At 37.0% G+C, this 21822-nt stretch overlaps 2 protein-coding genes and 1 non-coding gene across 4 annotated transcripts; all 3 read left to right on the forward strand.

Annotated features, from left to right (window-relative positions):
• Window positions 1–10309: 10309 nt before the first annotated feature.
• On the forward strand, window positions 10310–13093 carry LOC131595276 (NADH dehydrogenase [ubiquinone] 1 alpha subcomplex subunit 2-like). Of its 2 annotated transcripts, none has more exons than XM_058867583.1 (4): window positions 10310–10428; window positions 11567–11659; window positions 11807–11913; window positions 12815–13093. In XM_058867583.1, exons 2-4 carry the CDS (start codon window positions 11574–11576, stop codon window positions 12916–12918), a joined length of 297 nt encoding a protein of 98 aa, XP_058723566.1. In that variant the 5' UTR covers window positions 10310–10428; window positions 11567–11573; the 3' UTR covers window positions 12919–13093. The 2 variants fall into 2 exon arrangements, with proteins under 2 accessions (XP_058723566.1, XP_058723565.1); XM_058867582.1 differs by having other exon boundaries at window positions 11572–11659.
• A 148-nt stretch (window positions 13094–13241) lies between these two features.
• LOC131595275 (DELLA protein RGL2-like) lies at window positions 13242–15679 on the forward strand. The gene has a single exon (XM_058867581.1). It carries the CDS (start codon window positions 13685–13687, stop codon window positions 15464–15466), a length of 1782 nt encoding a protein of 593 aa, XP_058723564.1. The 5' UTR covers window positions 13242–13684; the 3' UTR covers window positions 15467–15679.
• A 59-nt stretch (window positions 15680–15738) lies between these two features.
• TRNAH-GUG (transfer RNA histidin (anticodon GUG)) lies at window positions 15739–15810 on the forward strand. Its single transcript has one exon. It is a non-coding gene; the product is annotated as a tRNA-His (tRNA).
• The last annotated feature ends 6012 nt before the right edge of the window (window positions 15811–21822 follow it).

Raw genomic sequence — 21822 nt, forward strand, 5'->3', positions numbered from 1 at the left:
CGCCAGGAACGTCGGGTCTCAGTAGAGGATGGGACACCCGGTAGAACCATGTGACGTACCCCTCCTCACTGTGCCAGTCCTGTGTGACTCGAGTGAGACGGTACTCCTGCGGTACCACATGATGCTGCTAGTCCTCCCATATGGCAGTGAGCTGCACTCGGGTCACTGTGTCGGGAGCTGCCTCAAAGGGTGACCTGGGTATCCGCTGCACGAATCCGAACTGACGCATGCACCGCTCAGGGAGATACCGGACCATGATGCCGGTCCCGCATGCCAACCAGCCTGAATATAGAGCAATGCCGTCAAAGGGGACAATCTGAGCGTAGTCGACGAACGGCCTCCAGGTGACGTCGTCGTGCATCGTGCGGTCCAGGTACAAACAGTATGGTCTCACCGCATCGTTCCCCCTCTGGAGAGCGTATCTGGCGGCCCTGGGCATGGCGTCCACGTATGCAGGATCGTAGCGGAAGCCGTGGATGCGGGAGAAGTAGGAGATGATCCAGCTCTGAAACACAAACACGATAATGTATTAAAAATAAATACGAAACATAAATAAATAAATAAATACGATAATGTGTTAAAATAAAACGTACCGTAAGTAGTGTGCAGGATCCGACCAACTGCCTCGTCCTCCAGTTGGAGGCCTCATTCAGCTTCTGGTAGAGGTATGCCAGAGTAGCTGCCCCCCAGTTCCACTGGTGAACGGTATCCAGGTCCATGAAGTAGCGGAGGTAGGTCACGTCGACGTACCTGGCACTCTTATCCACAAAGCATGCAGCGCCTACCACATGCATGTACCAGCACCAGAGAGCGCAGCCGCGGTGATACTGTGTGAATAGCTCGTCACCCTCACCCTCAGCCTCGGCAGCCGCGTCCAGGTGGTGCTCAAAATAAGTGCTCAGTGTGGTGAACCGGACATGAGGCCCAGATGTCGTGACGCACTCAAAGTGAGCAACCTCGTGCTCCATGCCCAAATAAAGCGTCATCCACTCAATGGCCTCGACCCTCTGGATCCAGGAGTGGTGCAACAGTGGCCCCCTAATAGGCAGGTGGAGAAGACACTGCACGTCGTGCAAGGTGGTCGTCATCTCCCCAACCGGCAGATGGAAAGAGGACGTCTCCTTGTGCCAGCGCTCCACAAATGCCCCCTGCATGCCGGTGCTGATGGTGGTGTAACCCGTCATGCAGAGCCCGCAAAGCCCTGAACCTCGCACATGGTCGTTAAACCACTCAGCTGTTGGTTTAAACAGACTAAATATCTTCCGAGCGTGGTTCACCATTTTCAACGGCTCTCGCTCCTGTTGAAAAAAAAAACAAATAAACGACATATATTAAATAAGCGACATATATTAAATAAGCGACAAATAAACGGTTAAACTATAAAAAATGGTGACAATTAAACGGTTAAATTAAAAAAAATACCTCTCCCTCCCAGATCCGCCGAGCGACGTGATCGTGGTAGTGAATCAGCACAGAGGTGTCAAAGGGCCCTCCCGGATAGCCGTCCTCCTGCTCATCCTCCTCCCCGGCTGGAGGGTCAACTTCCGGTACCCCCTCCGGCTCGTGGTAAGTCACTGCCGCCACCTCCTCCTCCTCCTCCTCTTCCTCCTCCTCTCGCTGGCGGGAAGAAGATGCCCGAGCCAGCCGACTCCTAGATCCTGAACCAGATGTACCCTCTCCCACGTCCACGGGAACTCGCACACGGCGTCCCCGGCCCTGCCCCCGTCCCTGGGTCGACGCCAGCTGCGCCGCCGCCCGCTCGCGTCTAGCCGACGCAGTCTGGGACTCTCTCCCCTGTCTGATGCGTGCTGGTTGGTTGCCTGACATGTTCCTGTAAACAATCGAAATCGATTAATATGCGAGACAAATGAAAAAACAAAAAAAAAATGAACTTCTGGTACAGTTCGGAAGTTCATTTCCGAAAACTGGGATGGAGGTGTTTTCGGAAATGAACTTCCGAAACACCCCTGCGCAGACCTTCAATACAGCCTCCAATGGCAGACCCAAAAAACCTAAACCAAAACTACTTTTATGCCTATTAAACATCCTAATATCAGTACTAACCTATCTTAATGTGATTTTTTCAGTTTCTAAACACCCTATTAGAGTTTATTCAAATAGATCTAAAACTTGAAAAAACAATGTAGAACTTACCAATTAGTGTTTGATGATGAGTTTGGAAGAAGACTTGGGAATGCTCTTTGATCTTACACTTGATTTTGGCAGAAAATTTGAAGAGGGGTTGTGTTTTGATTTGAGTTAGGGTAAATGAATGGGGGAGGGGGAGTGTTTTGTTAAATCTGCAGAACGCGCAGTATTTCGGAAGTGAACTTCCGAAATGCTGTTTTCGGAAATGAACTTTCGAAATAAGACAATTTTTTCAAAAAAAAAGGCGCTTTCGGAGATGCATCTCCGAAAACGCCTTTTTCTTGCATTTCGGAAATGAACTTCCGAAGTCAGGGGTAGTTTGAGTTTTTCACCAGAGGTGGACTAGAAGGTTGGGAGGTTTATAGAGAAATTTCCAAAATTAATTATAATTTTTTTCTCTCTTTTTTCATCTTCATCTTGTTCACCTTTCTTTTTTTTTTTTCCCGCTGTGCACCAACAAGGGTGTCATGTATGATTTTAGGAGTGCCCTACAAATCTCATAAAGAAATCACATAAAACATCAACTAGTAAAAGTGAGTTGAAATTTTTTATTTAATCTGCTTAAAATAACGAATTTTTTTATTACCACCCCTACTTAATATGTATCAAATGTTATTGTATTTATCATCAATTATATTCTAAACTGATTAACAATTTTAATATAATATTACCTTGTCAAGAAAAAATATTGATTTCATTAGAATCTCATACAAACAAATCGTCTTAATTATATCAAGGGTATTCTAAAAATGAAATACTAAAAAACACCATGGTTTAAGAATTGAAAGAGTATCAAGTCAATGTGAACATGTCTCCAAGCCACGTACATAAAAACCAAATGATGTTTCCTTTATACTTTTATTACACTCAATCCTTTTATCTTATCTGCCTTTTCTATGTATTCGAACACAACTACAAAGATAAGGTCGGTCAATGGTACCAAAAAAAAAACACACATAGAGATAATATATGTGGGACTATATATTATATTCCAAATATAAGTAATTGATAATTATGGATTAATTGGTTGGTCTACTCATTATAATTAACTCAACTTTAGTTTTCTCTCTTGTCTTTTATGATCTTATGTTTACTACTATTATTGACAAAATTCGAAAATTTGAAGCTAAAAGAGAATATTGAGCGAGACTCATTCCTATGTGAAAAAATAAGTATGATAATTCTGGCTAACTTCGAATAATCGTATTCGTACACTTTTCGAACAAAGTATTTTGACCCTATTCTTGTTTGGGTTCACGAAATTTTTGTGGAGATAATTCTCGAAGAACAATCTGTTTCTGACAAAAGAGAACAGATCAAGAATGTAGAGAGAAAGTATTATTTTCGTGTGTCAAAATCGAGGCCAAATGACTCCTTATATAGGAGATCAATAACAGAAACCGAAAAGGCACAACTGTTCAGAAAACGGTCATGTCGGTTGGGAAAGGGTACAACTGTTCAGAGGCTCTGCCCCTTGGACCCCGACGGGGCGCTGCCCCGCACCCCGCCAGGGACTCCGCCCCTTGGAACCCCGTTTCTATTATTCGTATTCAATTGCACGTTTGGCTCTACGAGCGTGCACTTCGCACTACCCTAACTCGTTTCAAACTTAACGCATAATTGCATCGGCAAATCACATTACTACCAAAATACATTGATGATACTAAAATCACCAACAACATCATATGTAGTTGAAGATGTCAATATTTTAACCCGAGTACATGAGTTGAAAGAAGAGTATAAGTTAGTTTACATACAAAAATAATTACCTTAGAGGCTCTTTTTCATGAAGATTAGAATTTGTTAAAACAATTTTAAGTGCACATCACGCAAATATGTGTCATACATGTTGTTGAGGTAAACTTCAATAAACAGAGAAATTGATTTTTGAATAGTTGAATTTGTTTTTACTTTTAGAAGACATAGTAAGAAAATGTGACACTAGAAGAATGGAGATATTTTTTTGTGAAAGTAGGTATTCATCTAAGACTCTCCTCTAGTAATGTGAAGGGAAAAAAAAAAAGTAGAATATTAATAAAATAGAAATAGCTGGTGATATGAGAAATGAAAGCTTCTTCGTTAATTATGAAAGGATGATAGAAAGTAGCTTAACTAGTAAGATATATGAACTAGGTTAGTTATGGCGGGACAGCTACAAATTTTAACCACCATAACAAACTATTAACATCTAACTAACTTTGACATCCTTGGTAGCTTGTGTAACAAGTTAGTTATTTATTTTTTTTTAAACTAACTTGTTACTTACAAGATAAAAGTTATGTATGTGTAATATACCACCTCAAGTTGGAGGAAAGTTGTTAATCATTTCCAATTTGGATAAGAGAATGTAGAATGGCTTAGGTAGGAGTGGCTTAGTGAATAAGTCAATTAGTTGATCCTTGGAAGATGTAACGCCCGTTTTTAATTTGCGTATTTTATTTAATTATGTCATGTTATGCTATGTATTTTATTTTACTAATTAGGTGTTAATTAGGTACTTATGTGATATTGGTGTTATTTATTGGGTTTTTATAGTAAATAATATAAGTTGATGAATTAGGAGAGTTATTGGGCTTGAGATAACATTAGTAAGTGTAGGGTGTGATTTAAGGCTCATTAGCATTATGAGAAAGATAGTAAGATTAACCAAAACAAGGGTTTTAGAGGTTTAGAGGATAGAAACTCATTTTTCACAAAATTGGGAAATAGAAGAGGAGAGTGAAGAGAAGAGAAAGAGAGAATTCCAAGATTCAAGTTCATAGAGTTGGCTTCAATCCAAACCTAAGGTAAGGGTGAGATTCCTTCATGCTAAAGGGATATATGATGGTGTTTTGGGTGAGATTTGATTGTATGTTTATATCCATGGAAGTTATGTGTAGAGATGTTAGGGTTTATGAACAAAATGCATGAATTTATGATTTGAAATGTGTTTTAATTGATGTTTGATGGTGAAGGATGATAGATTTCGTATTTATACATGTTTAATTGATGTTTAGAATGAGTTATGGGGGATGGGAGGGGGATTATGCAGGTCTGATACTGATATTGAGTTTCTGCACAATCGCGCCTCCGCTGAGCGGAGCTAGTCCGCTAAGCGGACCTTGCTTTGCATTTCGCTTCTGTCGCTAGTGCTCCGCTAAGCGGACCTTGTTTGTATTTCGCTTCTGGACTCCTTCCTTAGTGCCTCGCTAAGCGGACCCTATGATACAAAACTTGTTCAAACTTTGAAATGATGTATCTTTTGAACCGTAACTCTTTTCTATATGTCGTTTGAACCTTCATGAAGCTTTAATTGCTGTCTTTCCTTGGTATATGCTATGAATATCCTTGGAAATTCTTTTGGACTCTCATTCTTGAATTGAATTGTTGTTGACGTTGGAGGTTTGGAATTGACTATGTCGTTTAAGTTGATCATGTCGTTTAAGTGGAATATGTTGTTTGAGTCGATTATGTCGTTTAAGTGTGATTGTGAATGTGCATCATTGAGTCACATCCATTGCATTGTTTGAGACGGACCTTGTGGAAAATGTTTGAGACGACCCTTGTGGCAATTGTTTGAGACGGCTCAATGGCAACTGTTTGAGACGGGAGTTTACTCCAATGGTACCACATGCATTTGCATTGTTCGAGTTACATTAGTGAAGTCGTATGATGAGTCATAATTGGATATTTGTGTGTGCATAACATGAATGTTAACTTGTGTCGAGGTGATGGTTGCTTCGTTGATCATATGTGATAACTGACTATGTGTGCCTTAATTGAGATTGATATTATTGTTGTTGGTAAGACGTTGAAAGACGTGAATTGTAGTAAGTGATATACGTCGAGAAGTGGTGATCAATGTATGATTATTTCTCCGCTTTGAATATTATCATACGTTTCTTTATAATGAATGATATCTCACCCCTTCTGTTTGAATTTTACCCTCCGCTGGTAGCGTGCAGGTAATGACAAGGAGTAGTCTTGTGCCTTATAGCTCGAGTCGGTGTGTCGATGCTCTGATACGTAGCACTCGGTGGGGATGTTGGATTACTTGCTTATGTCTTGTTTCTTGTTGTTTATTCCTTGTTGGATTTCGTCATTATGTTATGTTGAGATTTGTTGGATATATTGTGCCATGTTGGCCTTGATGTTTATGACTTAAATTGTTGATGATATTTGATTTCCGCTGCGATGTGATTACTTTTTGGAAATGATGATTAATGCATTGGATATTTCCCTCCTTTATATGTGTTATGTATCCATGTTGATGAGCATGATATGTGAATATGATATTGGTTGTTTAAATGTGACCCTCGAATCATTTCGTTCAGATTATTTTAAGACTTTGCACTCTGATTTTCCTGTTAATTGCGGGGTAGATTTGGGATGTTACAGAAGATACGAGAAGCAATTTGAGAATATTGCCCACAACTTTTCACGAACAATGTGGGAATCAATTTTAAGGTGTTTGATTCTCTCATATAACACATGATTGTCTCTAATATGTAAAGCAATTAAGTTTTCATAATAAAGAACAAGAGGTTTGTGGCATTTGACTTGGAGATCATTGAGAAGAAAAACAAGCCATTATAGTTCACAACTGACGGCTGCAAAAGCATGATACTCGCCTTTAGATGAGGATCATGAGACAATTAATTGTTCTTAGTGCACCATTATATTAGAGACTTACCAAAGAAGAAACATTGGCTTGAAATAGATCCTCGTTTGTTTGCACATCCTGCTCAATTAGCATTAGAAAAACCTATGGATTTGAAAATTTTAGTCTCTTGAGAAGAATATTCCTCGATCAGGAAAAACTTTAAGGAATCTCAATGTTCTAGTAGCTTCTTTGTAATGATTAATTGTGGGACTGGTGAGAAATTAACTCACTTTTTGTGTTGTGAAAGTGATGTCAGTTCTAGTGGTTGTGAGGTAAGAAGGTCTTCTAACACGTTGTCTATAAGTAGGAAAATCTGTGTATGCGGGGCTTGTATCATTCATTAACTTCTAGGTGGAGTCTGCAGGTGTTGTGACAAATTTTGAACTAGATAATCCTGCGTCAAAAATCAAATCCAAACAATATTTTCTTTGACATAATGTAATTCCTTGTTTTGAGTGAGCAACTTTAAGACCAAGGAAATACTTAAATTGGCCAAGATTTTTAATTTGAAAAGTGTGATACAGAACCTGCTTGATGTTAACAAATTCAGCCAATATGTTTTCTACAATGATGATTCCATCATTTTCGACTTTCCTGTTTGAGGTCATATAATAATTTAATGAGCTTGCACTCTTGGTTTGCTTTAGATGATGTGTTCCTGGTGGTATGGTCACATGGATATTTTACTACAAATATCCATGTAGAAATGCACTGTTGCCATCCAATTGATGGATGAACCAATTATTGATGATTGTTAAAGTAATAACCAATATGAATGTAGTCATCTTTGCTATAGAAGAATATGTGGTAAAATAGTCTAGGCCTTCAATTTTATTATACCTCTTTCTCACTAGTCTAGCCTTGACTCTTTCAATTGAGCCATCAACATGGAATTTGGTTTTATAAATCCATCCACACCCATTAGGTTTAATGTTGGGTAGTGAATCAACAATTTCCCAAGTGCCTATTCTTTCGATAGATGATAATTCAGCTTGCATTGCTTGATTCCAACATTCAAATTTGCTAGCTTCAATGTATGTCTTTGGATCATGGAGTATATTAATAGACATGTCAAGATGATTGTATGCAGTAGACAAAGAACAATAAGATAAGTAAATTTGAAATATGATAGTTATTACCTCAATACAATTGATTAGATTAATCAGTAAATGAACTGCATAAGTAATTCTTAAGGTATCATGAAGGATGTTTGTTTCTTGAGGAATGATTAGTAGTTGGTATGGGATGATTTATATGTTCTAATATATTGTAAGGTACACCATTGTTTGATATGTGGTCATCAACATCATCATAGGGAATGGTTTATGGAAGGGGAATGTTGGAATTAAGTGTTGGTGGTGAATGTGTGATGTTGGGAGGCAAGTTAGTTGGTTTGGTTGGAGTTGTATCAGGGAATTGGATGCAAATTCCAGTTAATGGTAGGGAATGGTTTGTTGTTTGATAGGGAATTATGTGTTCATTAAATGAGGTGTGTTTGAAATGAACAAGTCGTTGGTATTAAGACCAAGAAGAACAATTCCTTTGAAACCTACCTTGTAACCCAAGAAAACAACTTTTCTACACCTTGTTTCTAATTTTAATGTTGGAGGGTAGAGGTATAAACAAGGCATTCAAAAACTTCAAATTCATTAAGGTCAAGTTCTTTTTCATATAGGAGGTTGTAAGGAGATTTATTTGGGAGTATGGGTGTGGTAATTTTGTTAATGAGAAAGACTACATGATTGGAGGCATATAACCAATAATGTTTTGGTAATATTGATACAAACTCTAACTACATTAAGAATGTGTTGATATTTTCTCTCCACTCTTTCATTTTGTCTTAGAGTGTGTTTGGATGAGGTAATTGGAAAATTTAAAAGAATTTAACATTCAAAGCAATTCAAATGATTCAATTGAAACCCATTCATTTTTAAATTATTATGTTTGGAATTTGGATGGAGTATTAAGATAATTCATTGTTAGATTTTTGGGGTCATTTTTTATAAAATTTAAATTTTTTAGACCAAACTAAAAAATTGAATAGTATGAACCAATTTGCAATTTTTAAAAGTTTGAAGGACCAAATTGTAAAATTTAAAAATTATTAAGGACCAATTTGCAATTTTTTGAAAAATTTTAGGGTCAATTTTGTAATTTTGGAAAACATGAGGACCAATTTGCAAATTTTGAAAAATAATAGTAACAAATACATTCTATGGAGTATGAGAGAAATTTTAAATTCTTTTGTTTTTTCAAAATGATTAAATTTAACTTAGATAAAATACTCAATAAATTTCCATCATTTTAACAATTTTTTATTTTTGTATCAAAACAATAAATTTTATGCAAATTATTTTTAATTCCGTCAGAACATTACATTACCTCATTTAAATGCTTCATCCTAACAGTTTCTTAAAGTTTTGACATAAAATCTTTAGTGATCTATGCCTTGGAATTGTAAATAGTAGGTAAAAGAAACTCAAGACCATTGCTAGTTCTAACTATTTTAGGTTTTATTTTGTATTGGTTTTCAATCATTTCATGAAGGTTTTCACATTATGGAAACTTCATCTTTGATTAAAAGGATAATCCAAGTAAAACTACTATAGTCATCTAAATGGTAAGTAAATATTTGTTCCCATGAACATATTGGATAGAAAAAGGTCCCCAAATATCAAGGTGCAGAAATATCAAGGTGCAGAAGTTCATATTTTGATTTAGCATAAGAGAAACAGGATTTGAAAGGAAATTTATTTTGTTTGACAAAATGACATATGTCACAAACACTTGTTTTATAATGAGTAATAGTTGGATACAAAAGAGATATATGGTGTTAGACATGTGACTTCACACACAAGAGGAGGGTGAATTGTGTGTTTCAGAAAAGGTCTATATAAATTATATTTAGATCTATATGAATTGTGTGTTTCATCTTTAAATTATATTTAGATTTATTTTTGTACTATGTAATACAATAAACTTAAATTTGTTTCCCTTTTTCTGATTTTTTTTTTTCGATTCTCAAAAAAAACCAAACAAAACTTAAGCAACTGATAGAAAGTATAATTATAATATTTAAGTTAATTTAGAATTTATATGAAGATGGAAAAGATGGAAACGAAGATGTGGTAGGAGATGTAAAAGAATGATTTGTGGGATAGATAGGAGGAATACTCCATGGATGATATGAAGTTGTATGATAAGAGTAATCCATGGGAGGATTTGAGTACATGATGAAAGCACCAATTGATAGGAAGATTCCTATCAAGACTATAAAATTAGGGTTTTCTAACTAAAAGGGGAAGAACACTAATAGTAAAGGAAATTAAAATAAAAGATAACTTTGATTTCATTGATATCGTGTCAAAGACACTACATATATAATGCTTTTAATGGATAAATAATTAAAAGCCCAAAAGCTATTAAAAGCCCAAAAAGTCTTAAAAATATTCTAGATAGCATTATAATAATATAAAACTAATAAAACTAATAATAATTGATTCTATTAAGCTCTCTATCAGCAACACAAGTGAAGGAGAAAGTTAGCGTTTTCCATATCTCATTCGTCCCTTCCGCAGCTGCATCTTCCGAGAGTTGCGACCTCAGTCTTCATCGTCTATCAAGATCGTATCTTGCTGGTATTTTCGTTACCTCTGTCCTCAAACATTTTTTTATTCATCTCTATTTGCAAATATTCTCATGATTTCTCTTGAAAATGAATTGTTTTTTTTTTTTTTATATAGGAAATACCCAAATCGGTGTTTGAAATTTTAGGGTTGTATCAATTTAACCCTCACATTATTATTACAATGATCCCTGAAATTGTAAAATTTTAATCAAATTTGTGCCTTACTTGAGATTTGTAGAGACTTGAATGACATTAAGTTGGTAATTTTGGGGATGAATTCGAAGATAAGTGAATAATGTAATGGATGCATTTGATAATAGATTTAGATATAGGAATATTTTGATGAACATTTTGCAATTCTAGGGTTTATTCAAAATTCTGTAAAATTACAGGGCAAGCAAATTACAGTTAAGTTTTTACATGTTGCAATTGTAGTCCTCCTTCAATCTCACTGAAACTCTAGCAATGATTGATTCATTAGCTGCGACGCAGAAGGGAAAATTGTTGCTACTGCATTGGAAAAACTATCCAGTGGCATCTAGTGGTAGTTATTTAGCTAAGTAGTTCAAACACCTCTAGGAGCAGGCGAGTCGCAGTGTCCAACATGTGTCAGCGTCCGACACTTGTATGACACCCGTATGACATGTTTCGAAAAAGTCAGACAAGTGTTGGAAAAGTCAGACATGTGTCTCCAAAATATTTGTTTTTTTCTTTGTTTCAACACTCTTTGATTCGGTGTCCGACACCCACATGACACTAATACAACACTTGTCGGACAATTTAGACAAGTGTTTCAAAAAATATAAATGGGTTAAACATGTATTGAAACAATGTTATCACTAAAGAATTGAAGGCATTGATTTTGATTAGAATATTTGCAACTCGTTGAACACATGAAGGTCAAATAATATCATATATGTAGCGGTGTCAGTTATCGATGTTTTTGAGATTATCGGTGTTGGAGTGTCTGTGTCGTGTCCCGGTGTTGGAGTCCGTGCTTCATAGGCAGTTAGACTGGTTTTTACTTTCAAACTATCACTAGATGCGAGTGGTAGTTTAGCTTGCATTATTAACGTTAGGTCTTTATCTCATTTTCTCCTTGCCTTGAGATGAGGTAAAGTTTTACTAATTTTCTAACTTTGAGCTAGGAAAGAAATGGCATGGAGAGGAAATCTTTCAAAGAACATAAAAGAGCTTCGACTTTTGATGTGCCAGTCATCACCTGCAAGCGCATCTGCAAGGTTATATCTATATTTTGTTTCTTTTCTCTGGACCTAAAACTCTGCATCAATATTTTTTAGATATCTTTTGTTGCTTCTTAATTAAATTGATTCTCATACATGTTTCTATTCTTTCATGAGCTCTTATTATTATTTTTGTTATTTCAGGGCATTTGTTGAAAAGAATTATAAGGAACTAAAGACATCGAACCCAAAATTGCCCATATTGATCCGTGAATGCAGTGGAGTCGAACCCCAATTATGGGCAAGATATGGTATCATGCATCTTAAATCTCACTCTTTATTTATTTGAATTTCCCACTCCATGATTTGCATCCGCATTCCATATCATCTTTGCCAAGCTTTTACCTCCTAAGTTCCTTAACCGGTAATTTTATGAAATTAACACTCATAATATGCTAATCAACAGTGTTCCCTTAAAATCATTTTATTTCAAAGACTGTTAAGTTATTTATGAGAATATGACAGCTCTTGTTTTAATAAGAAAATTGTTGGTATTTAATTTGTTCGGGGGAGGGATGTTTGTTAGTAGCAAGAATTGAATCGTAGACCTCCTACATAAAACTTCTTTGGTGTTCTGACCTTTATCATTAGGGTACTCCTTCAAAGAGATGATATTATAGTATGACTAAACTATACAAAACCACCCACATCTGTTTGTTTGATTTCCTTCAAGTACGAATGAATGGAATAATCGGTGGTGGAAGAATTCCTCCCCTGTGATGGGCTGGTTAAAGTTGTGCATAATGTTAATTTTGTTGTGATTGCAATGTAAAATTAAATTAATTTGCTATTGTGGATGGCATTGAATGCAGTTAGAAAATTTGGTCAGAGATATGGTCAATTTTGATATTGGTTATCGTGGATGGCCTTTAATGCAATTAGAAAATTAACTTGACCCACCCCGAAGTTGTGCTTAATGTAAATTTTGTCATCAATTGTAATTTAAGATTAATTTGCTCATCGTCAATGGCCTTGAATGCAATTAGAAAATTAAGTCACATATATTGTCAATTTGGTATACTTACTCTTCAAAAAATGGTGCACATTTCTGATTATATATTGTAACTTATTCTTTTCATTTGTGCATTATTTATTACTGGTTATATAATTGCGATATTCTCTCATTTCCTATAATTTAATCGTTTATACTAGATCTCGGTGTCGAGAAAGGCATTAAACTGGAAGGCATGACAGAGCCACAGATTTTGAAGGCACTTGAAGATCTGGTAAAAGCAGGGCAATCTTTGAAAGCTTGATATTCATATTACTGCTTATTCACTTTCTGAAATGGAATAAACATTGTAATATTGCACTTCTTATTACAATGTGTTTCTAGAGTCATTTTAAGAATATGAATCTGTTAATTCTATGTTGAAAGACAAGGTTATGCATTTTGAGTACATTTATTGCAGATTAAATCTGTTTATTTCACTTATTGCATTTTGAGTATAGTTAGATGTACTTGTAACTATTTAACATTAGAGTGCGTGGAGTAGTTCAACTGGAATGTGCTGGTTCAAACCCATATTTTTTTTTTCTGTATTTTCTCATACCATTTTCTATATAAAAGATAAAATAAAGTCGATTTTTTATGAGAACTATAAGTTATTTTAATTTACTATCTAAGAGAGTATATTAAAAATAGTTTTTAGACAGTTTTTCACAAGTTTTCAAAAACAATTTTAAAAATGCTTATTTTCCGGACATATCAAACACACCATCTTTATTTTCATGTCATCACTTACGCTATCTTTGCTGGCCTATGCCTTCTGGACAATAATTATTATTATGGTGACAACAGCAATGTTAAGTTGTTAACTTTACTAGAAGGATTTAGTGTTAGAACCAGTCAATTTCACATTAAAATAAGCATAAACCATACTTTAATAATTAACTTACGATAAAGACTAATAGTTATAGTAATAATATTAATCTTCTTATATAAAGATAGAGAATAAAGTGCTTAAAGAAAACAACTAGTTGAAACTCATAACACTAAAGGAAAGTTTGCTTCAATTTGTAATGGAAAACTTGTACAATTTTGGTGAGTTCAGTTTCAATGCAGTTGAAGATAAACTTAGTTCATCCAATGATATTTTCTGGGAAACCAAGAAAGTTCATGAGATAAAAAATGCTCAATTTTTTGTTGCAGAAGATCTAGGAGAGTTTAATGGAACTGAGTCTCTGTGCTCTAATTTTGGTTTCTTTCAAGATGATCCATCATATGAAGGCGAGTTTCTTCTTTCCACCGATCAACAAAAGTTTCAAGATTATGAAACTTTCGATAACCTACAATTCGACATGGTTAACTTTGATGAACAACTACGTACAACAAAAAATCTTCCACTTCCTGACACAGAAAATGATAAACAACACTACCAAACTCCTTTAGCAGCGGTCGAGATATTAAAGAATTACGGCAAAGGATTCAAGAAGTTATTGTTACCGGATGAAGGAAAAATCATTCATCCAGTAAATGATTTCGGTTTTGTCACAAGCAATGAAAATGAGAGAAAGTTGTCGACTACGGATATCATGAAGGTGGCTGGAACGAGATTCATACAATCTTCTTCGTCGGAATCTGCATTATCAGGTTTGATTCTTAATCACCCTTTTGGTTTTAGTTTCTCTGGTTTATCAGATGAAGAGAAAGAAGATGTTTCACTTGTTGAATCGCTATTAGCTTGTGCTGAAAAAGTTGGATATCAACAATTTGAACGTGCTAGATTTTTTTTACCGCAAATCGAGTCGTTATCTTCGAAGACAGGTAATCCGGTTAAACGCCTGGTTCATTATTTCGTCAAAGCTCTCCGCCAAAGAATTGACAGAGAAACAGGTAGAGTTTGTGCTGACAGTTTGCAAAAGGCAGAGTCTTTATTTGATCCTGAAGAGGACGCCAAGGTTCTAAATCCGACCCTTCTTGCGTTTATCGAAGATCTTCCGTTTTGTAAAATTTCAATGTTCACATGTGTACAAGCTTTAATAGAGAATTTTAAAGATGCAAAGAAAATTCATGTTATTGATCTCGAAATTCGGAAAGGGTTACAATGGACAATCCTAATACAAGCACTTCAATCGAGAAACGAATGTCCACTCGAGCTTCTAAAGATAACAGCTATTGCGAGCGGAAATATAGACACCACAAAGCAGATAGCCGAAGAAACCTGTAAAAGATTGAAAGATTTTGCGCAAAGTTTGAACATACCTTTTTCCTTCGATATAGTTGTTGTATCCGATTTATTACATCTAAGAAAAGATCATTTCAAAATAGATTCCGATGAAACAGTCGCGGTTTATTCTCAATATGCGTTACGAAACAAGATTCCACAATCAGACCAACTCGAAACAATCATGAGAGTTATTAGAACTATAAACCCGATAGTAATGGTTGTCGGGGAGATTGAAGCCAATCACAACTCTAAGTCTTTTGTGAACCGTTTCATCGAAGCGCTATTCTACTTTAGCGCTTTTTTCGATTGTTTAGAAGATTGTATGAAAGGTAACGAGAAAAACAGAATAATTCTAGAATCGATGTATTTTAGTTACGGTATAATGAATACCGTGGCGAAAGAAGGAGCCGAAAGAAAGAGTAGGAATGTGAAGATTGATGTGTGGAGAGCATTTTTTAAAAGATTTGGAATGGTGGAAACAGAATTGAGTATGATGAGTTTGTATCAAGCTGAATTGGTTGCTAAAAGATTTGCTTGTGGAAATTCTTGCACATTTGAAATGAATGGAGAGTGCCTTGTTATTGGGTGGAAAGGAACACCAATTAACTCTGTTTCTGTTTGGAAGTTCATTTGATGTGTTTGGTATGTGTAAGTAGGAGAAATTTTGGGTCTTAATGTTCAAAATTTTGTGTGTAGTTGGATTGTAATATTAATAATTTCAACTTAATATAAGAGATAGGTTTTGTTTAAAGGATGTTGCATGTGTTAACTATCAAAAGTATTAAAAGAAATTTGTAGAGTTTTTTTTCTTTCTATTACAGTATGAGAGTTGTTTTAAAATATCTTGAATGAAATCATTCTTCCAAATACGTTAAATATAATATCTATGAAAACCCAATCACAAATGTGGCTGTAGTTTAGTGGTGAGAATTCCACGTTGTGGCCGTGGAGACCTGGGCTCGAATCCCAGCAGCCACACTTACATTTTGTTGAAGTTTTAAAAGAAGGATACAAAGATTTCATATTATTCACCTTCATAATTATCATCTGAAATTTCAATTTTAATTTCTTGACATAAGCAAAATAATTGTTATAGTTTTGATGTTTTATATGTTTTATTTTGACTCATATACGGACCCTATTATATTATTCACCTTCATAATTATCATATGAAATTTCAATTTTAATTTTTTGACATAAACAAAATAATTTTTATAGTTTTGATGTTTTATTTTAAATTTTTCTTTACCCACCTCTCTATGGGGTCAACCCCAGCGAAATCCCCCATTTGCCCCTGCTTCGGAGATGCATCTCCGAAGTAATTCTTTTTTCAGATTTTTTTACGTTTCGGAAATGCATTTTCGAATTCACCAAAAAATTGGTGTTTTCGGAGATGCATTTCCGAAATGCATGAAAATTAAAAAAAAAACGTTATTTTTTACAATCAGGTAATATTTCGGAAGTTCATTTCTGAAAATAATTATGCATATACAATTTTCCCTCCTTCACTATTTCATCATTTTTCTCCCAAACTCCTCCAAACCCTCTCCAAAACTCAATCAATCTCAATCCATTTTTCGTCTCAAAATCAAGTTTCAAACCGTTGATCACGTTAAAGGGAGCGTAGTAAGCTACAATTTGAGGTAAACATCTCTCATTTCATCCCCTATTTCACTACATTGATTGAACAAATTTCTGCTGAAAACTGAGATGGTTCGGAAGTACATTTCCGAAATAAGTTACCTAACAAATTTCGGAAATGTACTTCCAAAATAAGCCCTGGCAGTTAAAAAAAACAGTTTTGGCCAATTTTGCTAATTTTTGCATATGTTAGGTATGGTGCATCCGGACAACATTGCCGACGATGACGTAGTAGTTCCGGAAGTTGTCAACGTCAATAACGATCCGGTTATCGACGTTAAATCTATGATCAATGCGGTTGATGTGCGACAACAATTTACAAATGATCGGAGCTTCGGTAGTCGTGAACAATTGCTTGATTGGGTTCGAAACGAAGCTAGTAAACTTGGATTTGGAATTGTTATTTTAAGGCCCGACAATGGAAATAGTAGACGGAAAGCTTTTGTCATTTTAAATTGCGAGCGGGGTGGGAGTTATGTACAAACAAACCGGGTGTTAAAACACGAAGACACGGGATCGAGAAAGTGTGGGTGTCCGTTTAAGTTGCGCACGACTCGGAGGGTTGATGATTTGTGGCGTTTAACCGTAATTTGTGGAATTCATGATCATGCCTTGGATGCCAAGTTACACGGACATCCAATGGCGTGTCGTTTGTCCCGTAAAGAGAAGAATGTGATTTCGGATTTAACGATAGTCAAAGTGGCGCCTCGCAACATACTTGCCGATTTGAAGCGTAAAAAACCGGATAGCGTTTCAAATATCAAGCAAGTTTACAATGAACGACACAATCTTAAAGTCTTGAAAATGGGCCCTCGGTCGGAAATGCAACAACTTTTGAAGGGAGGGAGATTTTAGATGCACACTCCGAAGAGGTGTATACCGAGAAATTGGTACACTTTAGGTCTTTGTGCGTTTCCATTAAGACTTTTTGTCATTATGTCGAATCCACCATCCTTGACAAAGTAAAGGAAAAAGTTGTATGTGCTTGGACGGATCGAGTAAGACATCTTGGTTGCACCACGACTAACCGAGTTGAATCCGCACATGCGGTCTTGAAGAGGTGGTTAGGTGATAGCAAAGGAGATTTGTGTCGGGGATGGGACACCGTGAACGAAATGCTCCAAAATCAACACATTGAAATTCAAACATCGTTCGGTCGGAGCAAGACGGTTATGGAACATCGGTTCAAGGGCCAAATTCTATTCTCCGAATTGATTTACAACATATCCCGTTCGGGTTTGAATTTTATGTTTCATGAAGCGAAGCGGGCGGAGACTACGGGTCCGGATAGTTCCAAATGTGGGTGCACCATTAGAAAGACATACGGCCTTCTATGTGCTTGTATAATTTCTAAAAAAAATGAAGTTGAATTCACCGATACGCATGGATGAGGTAATCGACCATTGGAAGAAGCTTCGTTTTGATGATTTTGACCCGCCGAAAGAAAATGATTCCAAAATCACCATCTCCGACGAGTTGGAAGTGATAATGGATAAGTTTGCTCAAGCGGATGACACAATGAAAATGCACATAAAGGAACAATTACGAAAAATTGCATTTCCGGAGACCACCGATTTGAAACCGCCATCTCAACCGGTTAAAACGAAAGGTGCACCGAAAAAGTCCAAAAATACACAAGAAGACACATCAACAAAACGATCTCCTTCCTACTTTGAACATGTTGATGCATCGTTCCCGGATTCACCGACACCGAAGTCCAAGTGTAGTGGTAACAAATGAGCCCGTATTTCGAAGCCACCCCGCACACCGCCGATCAAAAAATCACTCATTATCTACATTGATGAGATGCCACTTTTTATGCACAAATATATCGATAACATAGTTGATGTTGGATGCGACGACAATTGTGGATATCGGGCCGTTGTAGGTTTGCTCGGTAAAGGGGAAGAAAATCACACTTTAATTCGATGGGAACTTCTTTCGGAGTTGACTTCGCATCAGGACATCTACGACCGACTATATGAAAACCAAGAAAACTTTGAGAAACTTCATGATTCACTTGTTCCATCACTTACCGGTATCGCTCCGGTTTCGAAGTGGATGTCATTCCCCGATATGGGCCATCTAATAGCAAGTGCATATGATCGGGTGTGTGTCGATTTGACGAGATTTGGACTATGTGAGACATTCTTTCCACTTCATAGTCGACCGCCATTGGACGCGTCGAGCCGCATCATATGCATCGGGTATCTAAGATCGCTGCACTTCGTGTAAGTCTTTGTGAAACCGGGGTGTCCTATACCGGCTACTTCTTGTCAATGGACGACACATCATTCAAACGAGGCGGAGACTTGGCCGGATCCTTTCGTTTCAAGAATGGCGGAGTTTGAAGAAATGATGAGCCAAGAGCGTGAGCAAAATAGAGAGCGGTCGAAGAACATACCTATTTTAGATTTAGGCGCCACCGATTGGTTCGGAGAATTTTAGTTTTTACCGGGCCGTTTTTTGTTTGTAATGACCGGTGCGTGTCTTTTTTGCATGTATTGTCGTTTACCATGTAAAATCGGACCGATTCAATACATATATAATATAAGTATGTTTTATGTTGTCATTGCCTATTTTATGCCTATTTTGAATGCTTTTAGTATTGTTAACACAAAACATAATGCAATGCACAAAATTTGAAATTTGCCTCTGTTTCTGCATAATTCGGAAATGAACTTCCGAAATATACATGTTTTCAGACCAGTTTCGGAAGTTCATTTCCGAAACATCCACTGAATGGAGGATAAGGTTTGTTGGGCCATTATTGCTCCAATAAGTCTATAAATACAACACACTCTTCTTCATACTCTTCACACCACAAAACACAAATGACACAAACCTACCCCCACCTAGCATTCGTCTACTTCACCAGCGGCTACCCGATGCCGTTTCAATTCCGCTTCTCGCGCGACACGCCGTTTGTGGACTTGATAACGTCGCTCAACACGCTGTTGCAATATCTGGAAAATCGAAAGGTTGTCAAGCTCGAGTACCGTTCGCCATCGCTTAACGACGACGGAGACGTTGAGTTCACACCTTTTGAGATCAAGAACGAAGAAGATTTAGCAGTTTTGTGGACAACTTTCGACCGATTTTCTTCGAAGGGTCCGATCGAGTTGGATGCGAAACTTCAAAGATCGGGGGCCGACGTTATCAAAATGTTGACTCATCCTCAACTACCCGTGTTTAACAATATGTAACTTTAATCTTATGTAACGTCATCCATGTAATCTTCAACCGTTAAATAAATCGAATCGTTGTTGTTTGTTATTTTTCTTCTGTCCAGACCTTATTTCGGAAGTACATTTGCGAATTCTTCCAAGGGGGGTGAATTCGGAGATGCACTTCCGAATTCACCCATTTTCTGAAGAAAAAAAACATTATTTCGGATGTAAATTTCCGAAATCAGTTTTTTCCATAAAAAAAACACGTTTTCGGAAATACATTTCCGAAACCACCTTTTTTTTGAAAAAAACGGTGGTTTCGGAAATGCATTTCCGAAACCGGGGGTATTTTGGAGATTTCACCAGGGGTGGCCAAGAAAGTAAGGAGGTGGGTAAAGAATTTCTCTTTATTTTGACTCATATACGGACCCTATTATTCAGCCTCAAGAATGATCCACTAAAATTTCAATTTAATTTTTTGACACGTAAAATAATAATTATAGTTTTGATGCTTTCTTAAAAAAAAAAAAATTCCCATTTAAACTCAGGGATACATAAATTAAACATTATTCAGTTAAAGTAAAATAAACAGAAACGTTATTCTTACACCAAATCATACACATACACCATATTTCTGGACGGCACTGTTCATGTACGGACGAATACTATTCATATATTGACGAATATTATTCATGTACGAACATTTATTTTTAATACCTGGACGTGCATTAAATAATTTCATTACTGCATTAGCCAAATTTGATGACTGCTAAAAATTATTATTAATATCAGGATATTGCATTAACCAACTCTATTACTGCATTACCCAGGTTTTTACACTATATTAACCAAGTTTGGTGACTGTTAAAAATTATTTTTAATACATGGATGTTGCATTAACCAACTTCATTACTGCATTTACCAAGTTTTTACGCTGCATTAACTGAATTTGGTGACTACTGTAAAATACTGTTCATGAATAGTAACGTGAACAATTCCGCTCGTACATGAATAGTGTCGGCCGTACATAAACAGTGTCGTCTGTACATGAATGGTGTTGTCCGTACATACGGTGTAGGTGTATGGTTTGGTATAAGAATAAGCTTCTGTAAAATAAAACAACATGGAGTTATGACAAAAAAAATCTCATTGATAAAACAGTGTCACATTTTTGGGGATTTTCGGAAGTGCACTTCCGAATTATGCAGAAATTCTGTTTTTTTTTTTATGTTTTCTTAACGGTCCCGTATTTTTAATTAAACAAAACCGCCAAATAAAATAAACGACATATCAACATAAAATACTAATATAATAAATACAAGCCGAATAAAATAGTAACAGTGTGCGAAAATATACGTGAAGTGTGCGAAATACACCCCGAATACAATAAAATCCAAGAAAGCTAATCCGGAACCCCTACTGTGTATGCCTAACCCTAACTCCCTGGGACCTCCTCTACCTCCTATATGCCGCCGCACCGCCCGCATCACCGACCATCCTCTCCACCACGGCGACTGCCTCTGGACCGCCCTGATCAATGATACCTCTCTCTAACACGTCCCGCCTAAGCATCGCTATCCGCTGACATATCGGCAGGAGATCAATGGCATGGTCATCCTCGGCCTGCTGGTTCTCCAGGATCTTCTCGTATGCTGGCCTAGGAGCGCCGGGAGCGTCGGCTGTCATCAGAGTATGTGACACCCGATAGAACCATGTGACGTACCCCTCTACACAATGCCACTCTTGGATGGCCTGCATGCGACGATACTCTTCTGGGACCAAATGACGCTCCCAGTCCTCAAATATGGCAGCGAGCTCCACTCGGGTAACTGTGTCGGGAGCAACCTCAAACGGTGACCTCGGTATCATCTACACATGTCCAAACTGCCGCATGCACCGCTTAGGGAGATACCTCACCATGTTGTTGGTCCCGCATGCCAACCAGTCAGAATATAACGCAATGCGGTCAAAAGGGACAATAACAGTGTAGTCACTGAATGGCCTCCAACGAATGTCATTGTGAGCTGTGCGGTCGAGGTACCCATGATATGGTCCCACTGCATTGTTCCCCCTTTGGAGAACGTATCGGGCAGCCCTGGGCATGGCGTCCTCGTACGCAGGATCAATGGTGAAGCCGTGGATGCGGGGGAAGTAGGAGATGATCCAGCCCTGAAACACA

Source organism: Vicia villosa, linkage group LG4, assembly GCF_029867415.1.
Source record: "Vicia villosa cultivar HV-30 ecotype Madison, WI linkage group LG4, Vvil1.0, whole genome shotgun sequence".
Classification (NCBI taxonomy): domain Eukaryota; kingdom Viridiplantae; phylum Streptophyta; class Magnoliopsida; order Fabales; family Fabaceae; genus Vicia; species Vicia villosa.